We start from the raw sequence: 19,173 nt of genomic DNA, 5'->3' as shown, positions 1-19,173 counted from the left end.
AGATGGGGAAGGAAGGGGGTGAGGCGGAGGCATAGGAGAGTGTACCCGAGTTCAGTGGCTGAAAGAACGCGGCCACCGATGGACATGCAGGAGGCTGGAGCCAGTCGAGCGGAGGCAGCAGGTAGTGGGTTGGGGAGCAAACAGATTGGGGAGGTAGGGAGGTGCAAGGGCTTGAAAGGGTTTGAACATGAGTGTTTTCAACTCCAGCCAAGGAGGAGGGAGCAGTCAAGAAAATCAGGAGGATATAAACAGGGGACTAGGTGAGGTGATAGAACTGTGGCGCGCTCTGGAAGTGGGAGTGCGCAGAGAGAGAGAGAGGCAGGTGTAACTGTGAATGGAGCAGTATCTTTATGATTGACACAGTGAGAGGATGAAGTGGCAGCAAAGCTATAGTTACCGACCAATTAATGGTTGAAATCTGCCCAAGAAACCGGTATTTCGCGACCTGGCCTCAGGCCAATCTGCTCAATATCGCGCAAGTCTGCCTCTCCCAAGAGATACTTTTTTACTGCCTCTTTCCTTAACAAACAAGAGCTTTAACACAAACCTGTTCACACAGCTCACACACAGCACTCACAGCACCCACAGGGAACCAACACACCAGCAGCCTGCTCACGCAGTGTGAACGCCAACACCCTCTCAACCTATAGGCGCGCTTGAGTTACCCAAATTTGGCTGACTTTACCTACAAGGGCTTAGAAGAAATATTATTTTGCATTCACATACAGACAAACAAAAGCACAGCCCCTCCACCCCACGCCCAAGCCATCCATGCCATCTTCCACAGGAAGCCCACAAATGAAGCCCGGCCTACAAGCAAGCCGAACCACTTGCTGCGGAGTGGGGGTGGGGGGGGGGGGGGTGATCGGGCTACGGGCTACGAAGTCCGTGCCAGGGTGCCTTTGTGAAGAGCTCCTGCACTGTGCACTCTGTACCATACAGAATATCACCTCATTGCCTCCCCCGGCCCACTCACAATAGAGAAAGCTACACAGCAAAGTCCTGGATTGACTTCTCCCTAAACTAGTTTGTGCTTCACAACATTTAGTTTCAGCTATGGACACATTCTCCTTCCACGCTAGAGGTGTTGGCAGCTGAGAGTGACACACTTTCTTCCCCAGTCTCTCCAGTCTGTGCTGCAAAATGTTATGTTTAAAACAACAAAGATGAAATGATAGCTGTAAATCAGTAACAGTGCAGAGGGGAACATAAAACTAAATGGCATAAAAGTGTTGAATGCAGCTTCTGTATAAAATACTTTTCAATACCAAATGGAGCTTGTATGTATGTGCCACCAAAAAAGGCAGATTTTTAGCAACCTTCTAATGCAAACATCTCCAGGAATCTTTCCCTCAAATTGTAATTAACTGATACATCAATCTTGGGATGTTGCAACAGGCCTCAGTCAATCGACTAAAGGCATCGATTAGACTAAAAAATCTGCTCGCTTCCAACATTCTCCAGTTCTGACGAAAGGTCATCAAACTGAAATGTTAACTCACTTTCCTCTCTCCATAGATGCTGCCTGACCTGCTGCGTGTTCCCAGCGACTTCTGTTTGATCTCAGTCACTTGACTGTCTGTCTTAATCCTGTCACTGTGACCTGTCACTGGCCGTCAGCTTCCAGCACTTCTTCGCCGGCAGCACTGGCTGTTTGCACTCACCCCTCTGTTTCACTAAATTCTGTTTCTAAAAAGAAAGAGCATGGATGTGATCTGCATTTATTTGCTGACGAATAACCCAAGAATGACTGTCTAGCACACGGAACTGCACATGGAAGCATTTGAGATCATGTGAGGACAAGAATCCAAACTATCTGTTAAATAATTCATTTATTCTATATCTCTGGTTAAAGTACAAGATACAAGTCCATATATAGCATACTGCCAGTTATCTGCCGTGAATTATGGAATAAAAAGCCTTTACTGAACTGAATCTGTTCCATGCACATTTTATTCACTGGATGCTACACAATCGGGACGTGCTGTTGGAGTGAACAGTACACCTCCTCCCAGTACAGTCAATGTGTTAACACCAGTGAGAAGGTTAAACAGACGGAAGCACCATGTCAAGTGCCTTGAGTTTGGACGGTAACTTTTTTTTCCTTTGTGAAATCACTGCCTTCCTTGCTAAAAAGGGCATAAAAAGACAGATGAAAAATAAGCAGGATGGTGGAGAGAGACAAGACACAGAGGTGGGGCCAAAAGACATGCTTTGAAGAATTAAAGCAGTGAAATAAGGAACCACAGATGTTTTGAATGAAAGAGATGATTAATTTCAAATGGAAAAATGTGGATTTTAAAAAGTGCACGAGATGGAAGTCTCAGGAATTCAGAAACGTGAGCTGTTTTAGCGACTTCAGTTTGCTCGGGATTAGATAAGATTTCTCATTTAATGGATGCAGGGAAGATTCAATAAAACCCAATGGCTCTAATGGTAATTGGCCCTGATTTCCGCGGTCTATAAATGTTCTATTTCTAAGAGAGGCATAGGCAAGCTCTCTAGCCCATTTGATCTTATCCTTCCAAACTCCCCACCAGCCCATCCCTCTCAGCTCACCGTTATTTTGAACCCAAACACACCACTCAAAAGGTGAAAATTGATTTCTTCTAGCAAAGGCTTCCCAGTAAGAAATTCTACCTCTAACCCCAGCTTTCAATAGCGTCCTCAAAACGCCAGCCTAGTAGCCCAAATTCATTCGCTGCTCTATTCCGCACGTCAGTATATGTTCGATGGGGTGACTTGAGTTAGTGTAAAGAGTGTTCAGAAAGCCAACAAGCCAGGGTCAGAACCTGCACTGCTGCCCTGTCTGATACCTGGAACTGCAGAATATTTCTGCCTCCAGTCACAATGGATCAGCAGATATTGCGTGATTGAAAGTGTTCAATGCCTGGTTTCTGCCACAAGTGAGTTACACAAAGGTTCCCACGGTCTCTTGTGGCAGAAACCTAGAATTGGTGGCAGCGCAGGGAGAGCGAGTTGAGTGCCTGGCAGCCCACCAGACCTGTATGACTGGACAAGGATTGATGTTCCGGGCCCAAAAAAATCAGCTTCAAAATAAAATATAAAACGCACTCTGAACCTGCCACTCAACCCAACGCCGAGCAAGGAGGAGGAGGAGGAAGAGAGCTTAGGAGCAGCTGAAGCCGTGCACCAACGCAAACAGAGCCATCGCCTGTCCCAATACTGTGGTCAGAGGTTCACATGACAGTCGCAGATTTGGTTTTGAACACAATTCAAGACCTAAAATCTCTAAATGCAGGGGCAGAAAGATTTGTGTATCAACAGATGGTGCAGCAATTTTGAGAGCGCTATTAAAGCAGAGAGCAGATGCTACAGATGTGGAAGAGGGGTGGGGAGTGAGGGTGGTGGAGAGAGAGAAGAGGAAACCGGGGGAAGAGGGTGGGTGCAATAATCCAGTCAGCACTGCTCTATAATGCAGTTAAGCACTGCTTCTCCCTGCAAACTTTTTAAAAAATCTGAAAAGTGGGGGTTGGGGGTGAGCTGCAACACAAGTGTGAGAAGCAGACGGAGTCACTTAACCCACTGCTGCACATCTAGTGCTGGCAATGTGCTCTCCCATCCCAGTCTGCAGAGAAGAGAATAGTAGCCCCAGCTGTGACTGGAGCACTCGCAGAACCAAAGTGATGCTCAACATTTCAGAAGAGCTTACATGCTCTCTCTGTAACCTGTTTTGCGTGCCTTTAGGTGACCACAGATGCCTCAGAATTTGCGAAGGAGATTACTATTTGACTCTAGTCACTAATGCTCAATGTGAGAGAACAATACCTTTTTCAGTCAATGGGAGACGACCGATACCAACACTTTGCACAGCCGTGGGTGGGAGCTACTGTCTTAGCCCTGATTTTAGCTGCTTTCTTGAGTCGTCGTTTTTCTCAGCAGCCGACGGGATTTCAGGGAGAGAATTCCAACCTTTTGGACTTGGAAGCTGGTGTGCGGGCACAAATGCTAATTCATGCAGACTCTTAACACAGCACCTTTGCAGTGTTCGAATGTCGTCTCTCGGGTATCGATTGCAACACAGCGACTGGTACAGCAACTGGATTTCCAGCACAAAATTGAGAGCTTTGTTTTCCCCACAGCACCATTAAATCGAATCAAAATTCTCACGAAAGAAACTTGTTTACGCAAAAAGACATCTCCCAGCTGCGTGCCTGGCCTACTCCGGCGGAGACCACCTCATTATCCCTATTCATGTTCTGTTCCCTCCTCCGCACATTGGCACGTGGGGCCCAGAAGATGCCACTCACAGGGAGCGAGATCAGACTGAATAGTACCTTCCTTTTGTCAAACCCATTATACCAGAACCACACCAACCAGACGGGACATTATTTGAGATGCCAATCCCCACAGGTCCCAGTTTGTAAAAAAAAACACGAAAACAAAAAAAATGTTCAGAATTAGAAAAAATGCTTCGTTGCTCGTTACCGCTGCAGCTGACCCCGGTAACTCCACATTTCTGTAGTGACTGTGAATAGAAGGCATGCTTTCCTTCCTTCCAAAAGTGCAGCTCTCTAGTGCAGTCACGGCGGCTGTGTCCAGGCAGGCAGTCAGTCAGTCAGTCCAGCGATTGTAGCCAGCATCGGCCGACACAAGTAAGCAAGAAGCTAAAAGAATGTCTGAGTCATGTCACAGGAAGGGCTTCCAAAAGGCTTGTCCTTCAGGAAGAGGGAAGAAAGTTTAAACAATGGAATCCCAGTCGAAATCGTCCTGGATGTCATCTGCAGGGTTGTGGTGCTGGGGCATCGGTCTGTGCATTGGAAAGCTGGAAGGTGACATCAAATGTTGCTGGTTCATTCCCGCTTGATGCCCTGGTTGAGCAAAAAAGATATAGAAACTTTAAGTTCTTGGACTAAGAAGAATCGTTTGCGAAAAACAAGAAGTAATATATAAAGCTTGCGCACTCTATAACATCTACACATCATGTGGAGGCCAAACATGCTTCAGTTATTTGCAAGTACTGATTACTTATTACCGTCACTACACCTCACGGTATATTCTGTGCAGCGCTTTGAGACATCTCGAAGGCGTGATAAGGCACTATATCAAATGCAAGGATTATTATTATTATAGCCGTAAACACAAGGTCATCATAAACTCACTATACCTGTAATTCAAAGCAATTACACTGGAAATTAACTTCTGAATATTTTCTACTCTCCCCCACCCCCCGGTTGCATTTTTATATCATCTCAAAATATTGCACGTCTCCAAAGTGCTTCACGGTTAATTAGTGTCAAGTGTAGCAACTATTTTGCAGTCAAAATATGTACATACAGCCATTCTGCACTCAACAAATTCCAACAAATAGCTATGAGGTGAATGAACCTGGATTGCTGGGTAGGACACTGAAAGAAACTGCCTTTTCCAATTATCACATGGAACTTTAATGTCCACCCAAACAGGCAAATACAATCTCAGTTTATCGTTTCATCTGTAAAATGACACCTTCGACAATACTGCACTGAGGTATGAGCCTGGAGTGGGAAATGAATCCCAAAGTTGGTCCAGAGGCAACCAAGTCAACCTGTTGGTGATGCTTCAAAAAGGCTCCCATTAGCTAGAAACTGTTAACCAAGAGAAAGCTGGGAGGTTTGATTCTCAACTCAGGAGGGTTGGGAAACTTGTCAACCATGGAACAACTGAAATCCAAGCCCATCAACCCCCCACCCCAACACACACAAACACACTTTCTAGCAAAGGAGGGGAGAGGGAGGCACAAAATGTAATGTACTTATATTGTAATGTAATGACCTGTATTGCTTTCCCTCACTTCTAAAACACCATCCGGCTCCCCCACTGCCTCTCCCCTCAGGCTGCTGAGACCTCATCCACACATCAATCACTTCCAGGCTCGACTACGCTAACTCCCTGCTTGTCTGCCTTCCTAACTCTTCCCTCCTCAAGCTGCAGGTTATTCAGAACTCTGCAGCTCATATCCTCTCCCACACCAGGCTTCATGACCCTATCACTTTCACCCTCGCCCGGCTCCACCGGCTCCCCATCCCTCAGAGGATAGAGTTCAAAATCTTCATCCTCACTTTCAAAGCCACTCTCCAAGCTGCTCCATGTCCCCTGCTCCACCATCAGAGATTGGGCCTTCAGCCTTTCTGTCCCCACCCTTTGGAACTCCACCCAACAGTCCCTTCACCTCGTCCCTCTGGCTTGCTTGCTTCCTTCAAGGCCCACTTCAAGACCCTCTTCTTCAACAGCACCTTTGGTCACCTTCCTACCCCAACCTTCCCTGCCCTCCAACCCTGCTGATCCCAATCCCTTCATGAAAGGCACTGTACAAATGTACTTATTGTCGTCTTTGATTATGCGTCATCACGCTCAAACTTTCCTCTTCTCAGTAATCTCCTTTGTGACGCTGTGTGACGCTATGTGAAGGCATTAATTATATAAGGGCAAGCTGTTGTTCAATTGTGATCAATGGCATGGAAAACTGACTGGCTTATTCTCCTCTCTAACCCAGGTTAGCACTGAGACCACTGCCTGCCTACCCACCTCAAATCAGACCTTAACACTACACTAGTGCATTTACTGATCAGCCCTCAGGAAAGCTAACTCATTCTCCCTTTAAACCATAACTGAACTCAAACATGACTCATTATTCACTGTAAGCCAAAGGAAAATATCACTCTATGCTGGAGGCTTGTGCGGGCTGGGAGCACAACGATACTCTAACATGCAATGGAATTCAAACTATTTCTTTGCTGATCACATTAGTGCAGGGAGGAGTAATCTGAAACAATTTTATGGTCAAAGCTCTCAGTTTTTAAGAATCATTATAAATCACCCACTGCCATTTGGGTGATGCTGGTCAGATACGCTAAACTAAAGAATTGAAATAATTGATGCCTGGCTGTCCGTACCAGCGTCACAAAGAATTGGGAACGGTTAATGCACAGGTCAATTCAATCCTCCCAAAGCTGTCATTGCTTACCCATTTTGTAGTGGTGTTTGTAAGGTTGATTTTTAAATCTCTTTCTCGCCCACCCTATTTTCATAATCCTTTCTCCTGTTGGTCCCCACTGCTCCTCTGAATCCAGTTCAGGGCTCATATCTCAATCTTTTCATCCTATCATTGCTGGCCGAACCTTCAGCCATTATTGTCCACTCTCTACAAATCAAATTTCCTGCCTCTTTCCCTGCCTTCAAAACCATCAACTCTTGTCTATCTCTGTTCAACAATCTCAAATTCTCCTTGTGAAGCTCTTACAGAACATTCATCCTACATGAAAAACACTATATAAATGCAAGTTGATGCATCACAGTAAAGCACATAAGGTAGAAGAGAACTGATGACCTTTCTCGGAATGCCAACCAATGTTTTTGATTCCATCACATAGCAGCTGCCATGGTTTACCGGGGAGGGAGGGAAATGCCGGGATAAATCATCCCCAGGGCCAGATGTGGCCCATGGGCCGTCAGTTGGACCACTCTGGTCTAGGCTGACATTGCAATGCGATGGGGACTGCTGCACTATCAGATGAAATTTCAGATGAAATTTTATGCCAAGGTCTTGTCAGGGCCTGCTCAGGTGGACGTTGAAGAACCCATGGCCTTTTCAGGGGAATGTAGCAGCCAATTTACAGTAGAGTCGACCTGTCAGTTTACCTTGAGCCTCTGACTCTTGAGGCAGCACGACTGAATATGTGGCGATTGACTAGACGGGATTGAGCTGCTGTGTGTAAATTGGCTTCTGCATTTGCCTACAAATACAGTTGCTAAATTTATAGTAAATCCCATGAAGTACTTTCAGACATTCAACAATGTGATATATCAAATGCAATAATTATTATAATCATCACAGCCGGTTCAGTTCAGACAGCTACTTACAAGGAATATTTTACTTCAAAGAAATGAAAACTGAGTTAATGATTAGTTCAAGCTGAATTCAATTTTGTGAAACCACAAAACAATAATGAAGAGTGGCTGATGAAGTCAACTGTTAATTAATTAGAGTGCACGTTCCACGGTGATTGACCGTTGTCAGCATCTCATTGTGGAGACAGCTTTTTTGGGATTGTCTCAATTTATTATAAAAAAGGCATTCGCAACTTGGATAACAAGCAATATTAGACTGCTGATTCCTTGTCCTTACCTGAATGAAGGATCAATTGAAATACAAGTCAACCATCAATTTATTCACATTTCAAACCTTTTTGCAGTTTCAGGCAGTGTCATGCAAACCAAAGCACCCAGGACCCAGACATGCAGAGAACGTGCATATCAAGTGTAAGGATTATATTCGTGCAGGTCAAAGGGGAAGAGAAGGAGGGGGGTAAAAGAGAGTAAAGTGTCAGTCCCAGGGAGAAGTGGGTAATACAGGCCAGTTACCTGTCATGGCTGGTCCTGGGTTACTGAGAGGTGGGAGATGGGGATACCCGGGGGGGCCCATCATTGAAGCAGGAAGATTTTGTCTGGAGTCAATGTACAAGCTTCCTGTATGTGAGAGAGTGGCGCAGGAATGAGTAATCACCACCTCAGTGCAAACAAACACACTTAACAGTGTAAAGAACTGGACCCAGTGTCGGTAGCGACCTCTTGTCTTGTGTCCCAATAAATTATGGGCAACTCGTGGAACTGTACGCAATTGAAGGAAATGGTTTTATTTTCATTACTTGTTGCGAGGAACATTGCATTTTTCACTTCTGTCTTTTTGCCACAAGCCATTCGATCCATCATTACAAAGTGTTACTTTAGAACTTCACTATTAAATACAATTTACCTCCAGTGTTGCCTTTTTAAAATGAAAAAGGTAGAAAATTAAATGCAATATTCCTCGTATGTGCCCAGCACATGAACTCTCCAAACCTTTTACTCATTCTCTTTCTGTTATTTGTGATACAAAATAAAGTCCACTGTGATAATGAAGAATTTATTGAGTGACATTCTTGGTAGCAAGTCCTTCTTCCTTCACCTCTGGGCTGGGGGGAGTTAAAATGCTCAAAGTGTTTTCTCTTTCACAGTCAGGTGTCATACATGAATTTAGTGGCACAGTATCAATTCAAAACTTATTGAATATTAGTTCACAGCACCAACCTGTGAGCCTCATCATCATTATTACTGCAACATTCATGTGCGTGTGTGTGTGGTGGTGGGGGGGATGTTGGAAGAGAAGGGATTCGGGCTAAGGTTCATTGCCTGTTGCTGGCAGAGTTGGCAGCTTCAGTCTACATCTAACTTCTGCTGCACTTGGCTTAGAAATAAAGAGTAGAGAAGTATTCTACTCCCCAACATTGCCATCTTTTATTTTAATGTGCATAAAAAAATTATATTAATTCAAAAACTTGTTGTTAGAACAGAAGCAAATGGAAAATCTTCTGACTTTTTTTTAAATTGTCAGACTGTTTCCCTGTGGTGACAGCCTTGTAAATGCTGCACAGGTGTGTGAGAAAATCTTGGCGCCATGATGGCATCCCAACCACTACATAGCACAATAAGAACATAAGAATTGCTCAGCGAAAGAGGACCAAGGTCCATCTAGTTTGCCTTTCCACCATCCTGGCAGTCGCTTGACAAGTCATGTCCCAAACTATGCACTGGGCTTTACACACTGGTTAACTGAGGGGGGGAAGCATTACAAAGAGGTTTTGGATGTCCAGCATCACATAGAGCAATGTAAAGGAGTATGTGTCAGTGCCTAAATGTGTGAATTAATAAACATTTAAAGTGAGGTCATGGTCATTTTAATGGGCTTTCTCTGTGACTGTAAAACAGTTAATCCCAGGGTCACGGTGAGGTAAACTCTGCTGCTGCCTTGGTGTGTCATTGTGAGCAGTGACAAGAGGAGCCTGAGTGCATCCTCACAGGAAACCGAGTCATGGGTACAATCAGAATCCCTCTAACAGGTGGTTCAAGAGGGAGGAACCAAGGGTGGCTGAGGTGCTTCTGTTGTGCAGAGCTGAAGGAGAGAGATGGAAAGACAGAGCAAATGAAAATAACCTAAAGGGAAAATTTGGTTACTGGTTAATTAGACTCAGTTCTATTCAAAAAGAGTGATGAATTGTGGTTTGACTCATGGAACACATTCTAGTACCGATATTCACAACAGTACCATCTCCCACAGGAAACGCCCCCCCACACACACATACACACACCCTCTGCAATAGGCACCGACTAGCTGGTTTTAATCTAGAATGCTGACAGGTCACTCTGTGTTTTTACAACAGGTCGGCAGGCAGATTCTCACTGCTTCCACTGCCTAGCAGCTTAACAGCCTTAACCTCGAGCTTTGTAATCATGTTCAGTGGAGAGTAAAGAGTAATTAAGAGCAGGTACCAACAGGAGGTTTGCAGACAGGAGTAACTGGATGAGGACAAAACAAGCTGGGTTATGGTGAGGGAAACCAATTAGTTGTAAATAGAAAGCAGAGGAGCTGTCAAATGCAATTAAGTCTCAGTGGTGTGTAAACAGAGATCTGTGTAATGTAACGAAAAGAAAGGAGGTCCTAACGTAGAACAGAGGATCTGTGAAAAGGCAAATAAAATTTGCAATTTACAATAGGCAAAGCTCGTAAAACAACTGTGGGGAATCTGAGAAACCAAGAATTAAAACATAGCGTTAGTAAACATAGCACAGGGAAAGCTGTGAAAGGAAAAGGAACAGTTAATTTTGAAAGAGACATAGAATTAGAAGCTGCTAAATGTGGAGAGGGAAAATGCTGCAAAAAGGTGAATTGTAGGTTAGGAAAAAGAGGCGTTGTGAGGAAACCATCAGGCTGACTGAGCCGAGTCACAAAGCTCCAGGTGAACAACTGATCCATCCACCTTCTGAGGCCTCAAGTTATCCTTTTGCTCACAAAATATACAGTCAATTCACTTTACAATATATTCTGTGAAGCGTCTCAAAGACGCGATAAGGCGCTGTATCAAATACAAGCATTATTATTATTTAATTTAAGAATTTAAATTGGAAGCCAATTCATTAGGAATTTCAGCGCTCTGACGTGACAGTAGTTTGTCTGATGTCATTGTTCACCTGTGAATTACAAACAGGGGCCCACAATGACACACAGCTTGTTAGTTTAGGGCTCATTCATCACATTTTTGGAGAGACAGAATTTGCTCCAAATTGTTGCAGTGTGTTCAGATCGCTGGCACACTCCATCCAAAGCTTCAGATCGGCTAATTCAGGAACCAGCCCAATCTGCCTGCAGAATCTGCAGTTCAACAAACATTTTTTAAAAAAATCTAGTTAGCAATGAATGAAAATTCATTGAAGGTTAAAAACAGAGACTCTCTTTCTGCTTGTTAATGATGGCTGTTTGTTTCCCTGCCCTTGCAAAATAAACATAAATAAAAATTAAATTAAATTAAAAGAAGTGCTTTCCTAGTGCTTTGGGGGTGAAATCCAAGCAATTAACTGAATTGCCATGGCCCATACGAAAAAAAATCACATGCTTCAAATAAAGCATCACCCATTCAAAACATCTTATTGATACGTGAAAATCTGCAACTAGCTCTATATTTTTGGAGTCTATACCTGTACTGATGTGCTGGTTTGGTTTCTGCGTGTGCATTGTACTGTGACAAACGGGATGCATGTTCCCTTGTGACTGGATCAGACCAGTTTGTGTGAAGAACTGGTTTAGGGAAGAGCACAAGTCCGCAAACTGAACAGGATCGAGTGACCAGTTATTGAGATCCGCCTGTCTCATACTCTCCATCAGACCTGTGGATAAAAGGCATGACAGAGCGTTAAGGAGAGAATCCACGGAAAAGAAGGCCAAAGGATTAACGGGTCCACAAGCAACATAGGCTTTGTTGTTAAATAAACTACAGCAACACAAACATAAGGATTTTAGCTAAATAAAATGCAAAAAAAAGAAACCAAAGAATCATGGTTTTTCCCTCTTGTCTAATGCAGTTTCACACAGCCAGCACTCAGCATGAAGTCAATCAGCCAATTCACTATGTGTGCATCGGGGTTAGTAGGTCTGTGGGTGTGAGTGTGTGGTCAGTGTGGCAAAAAAGAGAGATTAACCCAACAATTCAAATCTGGAGTCAGACAAGAATTAAACAGTTCTAACTGCATCAGATCAGTCGCCTACAGAGCTTTACAATACCCCAAACCGCTCGGATATTAGGGTTATGTAAAATGTAAATACAATTGCTATCAAAGAATTTACATCCAACTGCAACAGATCGCTCTCTTCCTTCGTCTGTCTCAGTCTCTCTCTTTAGCTGTCTGAGATCCAGCCAGACCTACAGAGACCGACATAGAGCTAGCCAGCAGCCAGCCAGAGAATGAATTAAATAGCCAGACAGACAGAAATTCAGAGAAAGAAAGCGACCCAGAGAGAAAGCAAGACCGAGAAAGAGAGTGTGACTGACACACAGAAAGAGAGAGAAACCAACAACAATTTGCATTTATATAGCGCCCTTCACCCAGGGTAGCGTCCCGGAGCACAGGAGAGCGCGCGGGCGACCGGGGGCGAGACCGGGGGCGAGCGCGCGCGGGCGACTGGGGGCGAGCGAGCGCGCGCGGGCGACTGGGGGCGAGCGAGCGCGCGCGGGCGACCGGGGGCGAGCGAGCGCGGGCGACCGGGGGCGAGCGAGCGAGCGCGCGCGGGCGACCGGGGGCGAGCGAGCGACCGGGGGCGAGCGAGCGAGCGCGGGCGACCGGGGGCGAGCGAGCGCGCGCGGGCGACCGGGGGCGAGCGAGCGAGCGCGGGCGACCGGGGGCGAGCGAGCGAGCGCGGGCGACCGGGGGCGAGCGAGCGAGCGCGGGCGACCGGGGCGAGCGAGCGACCGGGGGCGAGCGAGCGCGCGCGGGCGACCGGGGGCGAGCGAGCGCGCGCGGGCGACCGGGGGCGAGAGCGCGGGCGACCGGGGGAGAGAGCGCGGGCGACCGGGGGAGAGAGCGCGGGCGACCGGGGGAGAGAGCGCGGGCGACCGGGGGCGAGAGCGCGGGCGACCGGGGGCGAGAGCGCGGGCGACCGGGGGAGAGAGCGCGGGCGACCGGGGGAGAGAGAGCGGGCGACCGGGGGAGAGAGAGCGGGCGACCGGGGGAGAGAGCGCGGGCGACCGGGGGAGAGAGCGCGGGCGACCGGGGCGAGAGCGCGGGCGACCGGGGAGAGAGCGCGGGCGACCGGGGGAGAGAGAGCGGGCGACCGGGGGAGAGAGAGCGGGCGACCGGGGGAGAGAGCGCGGGCGACCGGGGGAGAGAGCGCGGGCGACCGGGGGAGAGAGCGCGGGCGACCGGGGGAGAGAGCGCGCGTGACCGGGAGAGAGCGCGCGCGCGTGACCGGGAGAGAGAGCGCGCGAGTGTCTGAGGGAGAGAGAGCGCGCGAGTGACCGAGAGTGAGAGAGCGCGAGTGACCGAGAGAGAGTGCGAGTGACCGCGAAAGAGCGATGAGCAGAGAAGAGAGAGAGTGTGACAGAGAGAGAGAGAGTATGTGTGTGACTCCGAGAGAGCGCATGACCAAGAAAGAGAGCGATGGACAGACAGATAGATGTAACGTTCCGAACAGTTAAGGATCTCAGAGGATTTCATTACGTTTCTGTTTATACTGAGCAGAAACCTGGGCCTCAGTGAGCTGCGGTCACCAGCCGGGCTAATGAACACAGCTCCACATTGCTGACAAACCTACCTTGGAACTGGGAGAGATCCACATCCGACCAGTTGAAACTGCTAGCGATGCGGAAACTCTCTTTCAGAGTGTCCAGATTCATGCACCAGTCAGAGGGAATGCCTGCAACAGCCACAGAATCACCAACGATGAGGGTTAGAACAATGTAATGCTGGTCACTTATCAGGCAGAGGTGAAAGGCAATTAAAACATGCAATACTGATATACACTAATCTGTCAATAACATAGCTCTTCTATGCAATTTCTAGACATCGGTCTGACGTTCCCCTCAAAAGCAAAAGGTTGTGGGTTCAAGACCCACATTGGGGACTTTGAGCTCACTATCTGGGCTGACACTCCAGCGCAATGCTGAAAGAGCACTTCATTATCTAAAAGAGCCCAAAGTTTTCAGCACACTGGATGTTCCACAGGATACTGGCAAGTAACTTATACATAGGTGTGCAGAGCTAACCACATTCAATACACCACTAGACCAGTATTGTTTAACCATGTGCCGTTTGGGATGTGTCATTTAAGGAATTTTTCAAAAGCAGGCAGCACAGTTATTGGAAACCACGGAGGTTGTTATTGATGACATTTTGATATTTGGGAAGAACAGCAAAGAACATAATAGATTAATAATAAAAAATAATAATCCTTGGATTTGATATAGAGCTTTATAGCGTCTTTGAGACGTCAAAGTGCTTCAGAAAATATACTGTAAAGTGAATTGACTGTATATTTAAGAGAGGCTCTTAAAAAATGCAGAGATGAGAATGCAAAACTGAACCGGAAGAAACGCAAAATAGGAAGGACAAGAGAATCTGGAACATATATTAACAAGTAAAGGTCTGAATATTGATCCAGACGAGGTAAGAACCATAATGCAAATACTGCCACCCACAGAAAAGAAAGGAATTAAGAGAATATTGGGATGGTGAAATTGGTTGGCAAAATTTATATCGAAGTTAGCAACACTGGCAGAGCCACTGAAATATGTGATGAAAGAAACTAACGAGTTTGAGTGGGAGGAAGCACAATAAAGGCATTTGAACGGATAAAACAAGCCTTGTCCAAGACATCAGAGACGACAATTTGATGACTTAAAGAAATCAGTGATCATATCCGTGCATGCCAGTCAAAACAGTTTGAAAGCAGGACAAAGAGGAGCATCAATGGCATTTACGTAGAGAATTTTATCTGCAACCAAGCAAGACTATGCTCAGATAGGAATAGAAGGTTTGGCGATAAGCATTCAGGTGGGAAAAGTTTAACAACTATATATTTGGAAAGCATATTGAAGTGAAAAATGACCACAAGGAATTCATCTGAAATTTTTCTTTTTTAGCAGATACCCCACCGAGATCACAGCGGACGAGGATAAGACTACAAAAATACGCTTTCACCCTTTGCCTGGCAATGACCTCCTGAACAATCATCTCCATTCCCTCAAGACATAGGTGCAGGCTGCCGAATACACCCAGCTCAAATCCAATTTAATAGTCCATCGGCGTGTCTGGCTGGACCACAACAAAATCAACCGCTACGCCCTCGCCTCCGCTAAATTGACCTTCTACTCCAAGATAATCTTCGAGCCCAAGGACAACCCAGGATCTCTTTTCTACCACAAACCGGCTCCTCCACCCGCCCTCTCACCCTTCGCCCTTCCTCTCCTGCAATTGCGAGGAGATGCTGGACTTGAGTCCAAAGCTGAGGGGATCCTGAGAGACCTGAGTTCAATTCCAGGCAGAGGGCGAAACCTGGGGCAAGTTTCCTTACTCCACATACCTCATAATAATCCCTCCAAAACCAAAACCAATAATAAATTAGTCATTTTCAATCCATGACTGTTTATGGGACATTGCTGTGCGCAATTGGCTGCCGCGTTCGCCCACAAATATACAGTCAATTCACTTTACAGTGTGTTCTGTGAAGCGCTTTGGAACGACCTCCCGACGTGAAAAGTGCTATATCAAATGCAAGGATTATTATTATTATTATTATCCTCTAGGCTGACTCTGCCCTTTCTACCGCTAACCCCCTCCCCACCTTCCTCTCACATTCAGGCCCCTACCCATCCCTCCCTCCATACCTTCAACCTTCTCTCCCACTCTTCGCTCATCTCCATCATGTCCAAAATGAAGCCCACCACCAGCTCTCTTGACCCCATCCCTATCCCTCTCCTTACCTCCCAGCTGCACGGCCTTTACTAACAGATAGCATCTGGAGTCCCATAGCTGAGTGGTTAGCATGCTCTTGTCACAAGCAAGAGGACCCAGGTTCGATTCCTGGGCGTGGCAAAAACTTAGGCAAGTTTCCTTGCTCCACATGCCTCTGATTACCTAGCAGTAAATAGGAACCTAGTTGTTAGTTGATTGGCGGATCGCGTTCCAGGGATAATAATCCATTTAGTGACCGTCTTTTGTAGACAAACACAGCAGCTGTTTTGCAGTAGCAAATTCCCACAAATAGCCATGAGGTGAGTGACAACAGCAATATCTACATTTAATATGGTTAATTAATTTAGATGGTTGTGGCCAGAACACTGGGCAAACTCCCTTCTCTTCTGCAATAGCACCACAGGATCTAAATATTCATCTGAAGAGATAGAGCAGACATCAATTTTAACCTCTCATTTGAAGGACACCTCTGACAACATAATGCTCCCCTTCTATTCTACTGGGAGGGAGTGGGGGGTAGCCAAAAGTGACTTCAACTTAGGTCCTGCAGGGCTTGAATCCAGTAGCTTCTGTCCCAGAGGTATAATATAATTATCCTTGCATTTGATAGATACAGCGCCTTATCACGGGTTTGAGACGTCTCAAAGAGCTTCAAATAATATACCGTAAAGTGAATTGACTGTGGATTTTTGGGGGCGAAACGCGGCAGACAATTGCTCACAGCAGTGTCCCACCAACAGTCGTGTATTGAGTGACCAAATTTTTTTTATATATAAAAGGGATTATTATCCCCGGAAAGCAATCCGCCAATCGACTAACAACCGGGTTCCTACTTACTGCTAGATAAACAAAGGTGTGTGGAGTAGACACTTGCCTAATTTTTTGCCCTGTCCGGGAATCAAAACCAGGTCTCTCACTTGTGGGGCGAGTGCTCTAATCACTAAGCCACAGAGGTGAAGGTCCTACTTACTCAATAGACTAAAGCCTTGGTGTAGAGAGTGAATCTTACTCACCAATATTACAGGCCATGTGCTGCTGTTGATGTTGATGGTGATGCTGGTGATGTTGTTGGTGCTGCTGGTTTGGCTGGTGTTGTGGGTGTTGGTGTTGATGGTGCTGGTGATGGGCGTGCTGGATGTGGAGCTGATGGGGCACCAGTTGCACTTGCGTCCCTCCTCCCCCTCCCAGGCTGCTGGCATGGCTATTGGTCAGACTATTTTGGCCGCTGTGGGGGTGGGTGCTGACAGTGCTGCTGGGTGAGTGCTGGTAGGAACAGGACGTGTGGGTTGGTTGCGACGCTTCAGAAGACAGGTTAATCATTCCTGAAAAGAATGAAATACGAATACTGATATATTGACATGCAAACCAGTTAGTTCAGGTGTCAAACAAAAACAACTTACATTTGTATAGCGCCTCCCAACATTCAAGGGGTGTCTATACTGCCATGCCCTAATAATACTCACTGGTTAGTAACCTTAGACTTCCTCCCTTCCTCACTCTATCCATGCTAATATTGTGAATGAGCTTCTGCCACTACAGTCTACCCCCTGCCCCGCACCCAAAATTTCTGGCTTGTTTCCTACCTTGAAGCCCCCTCCTCTCCTGTGCTTTCTGGGGAAGAGTGAAAAACGCCTAAAATAATTATCAATCCCTGAAAAATACAAAGCCAGCCATGGAGTTACTGACCAGATTGCTTTGGTCTTTAGATTTGTTAACATTTCATGTTTATTTAAAAAGTATACTGGACCCACTCAAGTTACTCCAGATCAAGTGCTTAGAAAAAAAAACACTTGGAGAACACCCAGTCTATTTCACTCACCCTGCTGACTCAGAGACTGCTCAAAGACCGATTTGTAAAGGCTACGGAAGGAGGCACTCAGATCTTCAAAGTTATACTCTGAGAAGGGAGGTTTATTGTCTCTCTCAGGCATGTTGTACTGCTGTTGCTGCTGCTGCTGAGGTGTTAGAGTCTGGGAGACCGAATCAGCCCGGTTCGTTACCTGTAATAATAATAATAATAATATAATCCTTGCATTTGATATAGCCCCTTATCACATCTTTGAGACGTCTCAAAGCGCTTCACAGGATACACTGTAAAGTGTAGTGATTGTGTATTTTGTGGGTGAAACAAACACATTCTCTCGCTCAGAGATTCAGAAGCAACATCATTCCAAAATTTACCAATATGGACAAAAATCATCATCGCAACCGCATACAGAATAGAGAAGTTAACTCGAAATTCTACACCAACCTCAGTCAGAGGCCCGAAATTCATGATGATTTTAGACTGAAGACTGTGGTCTTAAAATTGAAAATTGGGCAAAATTTTATAAATTTTTCATGAACTCAATTCCAACACTGTGAAATTTCCATGTGTCGAGTGCATATGTGGATCACTCAGTCTGGATTAGACACCATTAAGCATGGTGATGGGTTTCCTCATGTGTCAGATACCCTAGCTGACCAAAAATAAGTCTTAATGCGGAAATGGTTTATTTTAGCAATTGTGGGAAACCAGCTTATAGACTGGACTCAATGTTAAAATTTTCTAAAATGCTACACAAGCTTAAATTTGAATGCAGTGGTCGTCGTGAAATTACATTTGTCTAGCACCTTTCACGTTGGGAGGATGTCGCAAGGCACTGGCCTTGGTAATACAAACATTACAAATGATTAACCGCTCTGCAAAAACATTGTTTCATTTATAGCACACGGGCCAACTGAGAGATCTTGATTAGAGCCACGGGTAATTTGCACTGCAAGAGTGGTGTAAAAATAATTTTAAAAGTTAAACAATGACCAAATCGCTTGCTAAATAAAGGCCAAAAAAGACTGCCAATCTCATCATACCTCCCTCCTAAATTTCAAACGAGGTACATCAGAAATGTAGCCTTGCAGTAAGCAGGGGGATGTAAATAGCAATACTGAGTGAGTTAAAGAAACATTCCCAGCTGTGAGTACACAACACCAATAAACCTGCAAATCGCTTCCACAAGACATTTTCTCTGAATCGTGAACTGACCTGTGCGTAGTTGTGGACGGAACCAACACTGTTCAGGGTGACAGAGGCAAGGCTCGTGTCAGACAGGCTGTTGTTAAGGCTGCTGCGAGGACTATCACTGCCGTCCTGATCCGTGTTGTATAGTGTTACCTGCCAACCAAACAGGAGCTCGTCAATTTGAGAATTTAACCTACACTTAGTGTAAAAACTTCCTCTATCTGGCAATAAAGATTCTATTTATTTGGAGAGGACAAGTTTGCAGGGCTATGGGGAGAGAGCGGGGGAGTGGGGTTGATCAGGGCAATGGGGAGAGCGCGGTGGGAGTGGGGTTGGTCAGGGCTATGGGGAGAGCGCGGTGGGAGTGGAGTTGATCAGGGCTATGGGGAGGGAGC

At 45.9% G+C, this 19,173-nt stretch overlaps 1 protein-coding gene across 3 annotated transcripts in view; it reads right to left on the bottom strand.

The window, feature by feature from the left end:
- foxj3 (forkhead box J3) overlaps positions 1–19,173 on the bottom strand; it is a 73,347-nt gene that overhangs the window by 3,590 nt on the left and 50,584 nt on the right. Inside the window, exons 6-13 of one of the 3 annotated variants that reach the window (XM_042343510.1) lie at positions 18,803–18,931; positions 17,600–17,780; positions 16,794–17,102; positions 13,622–13,723; positions 11,512–11,700; positions 8,365–8,469; positions 3,790–4,832; positions 1,503–1,689 (exon numbers count right to left, since the gene is read on the bottom strand). In XM_042343510.1, coding sequence (XP_042199444.1) covers positions 4,702–4,832; positions 8,365–8,469; positions 11,512–11,700; positions 13,622–13,723; positions 16,794–17,102; positions 17,600–17,780; positions 18,803–18,931 — 1,146 coding nt within the window. In that variant the 3' untranslated portion in view covers positions 1,503–1,689; positions 3,790–4,701. Of the gene's footprint in view, positions 1–1,502; positions 4,833–8,364; positions 8,470–11,511; positions 11,701–13,621; positions 13,724–16,793; positions 17,103–17,599; positions 17,781–18,802; positions 18,932–19,173 lie in introns of all 3 variants that reach the window. The other 2 variants (XM_042343511.1, XM_007910717.2) reach the window with 2 other exon arrangements.

Source organism: Callorhinchus milii, unplaced genomic scaffold, assembly GCF_018977255.1.
Source record: "Callorhinchus milii isolate IMCB2004 unplaced genomic scaffold, IMCB_Cmil_1.0 Scaffold24, whole genome shotgun sequence".
Lineage (NCBI taxonomy): Eukaryota > Metazoa > Chordata > Chondrichthyes > Chimaeriformes > Callorhinchidae > Callorhinchus > Callorhinchus milii.
The sequence above is the reverse complement of the archived record's forward strand: the minus strand, read 5'-3'. Positions and strand labels throughout refer to the sequence as shown.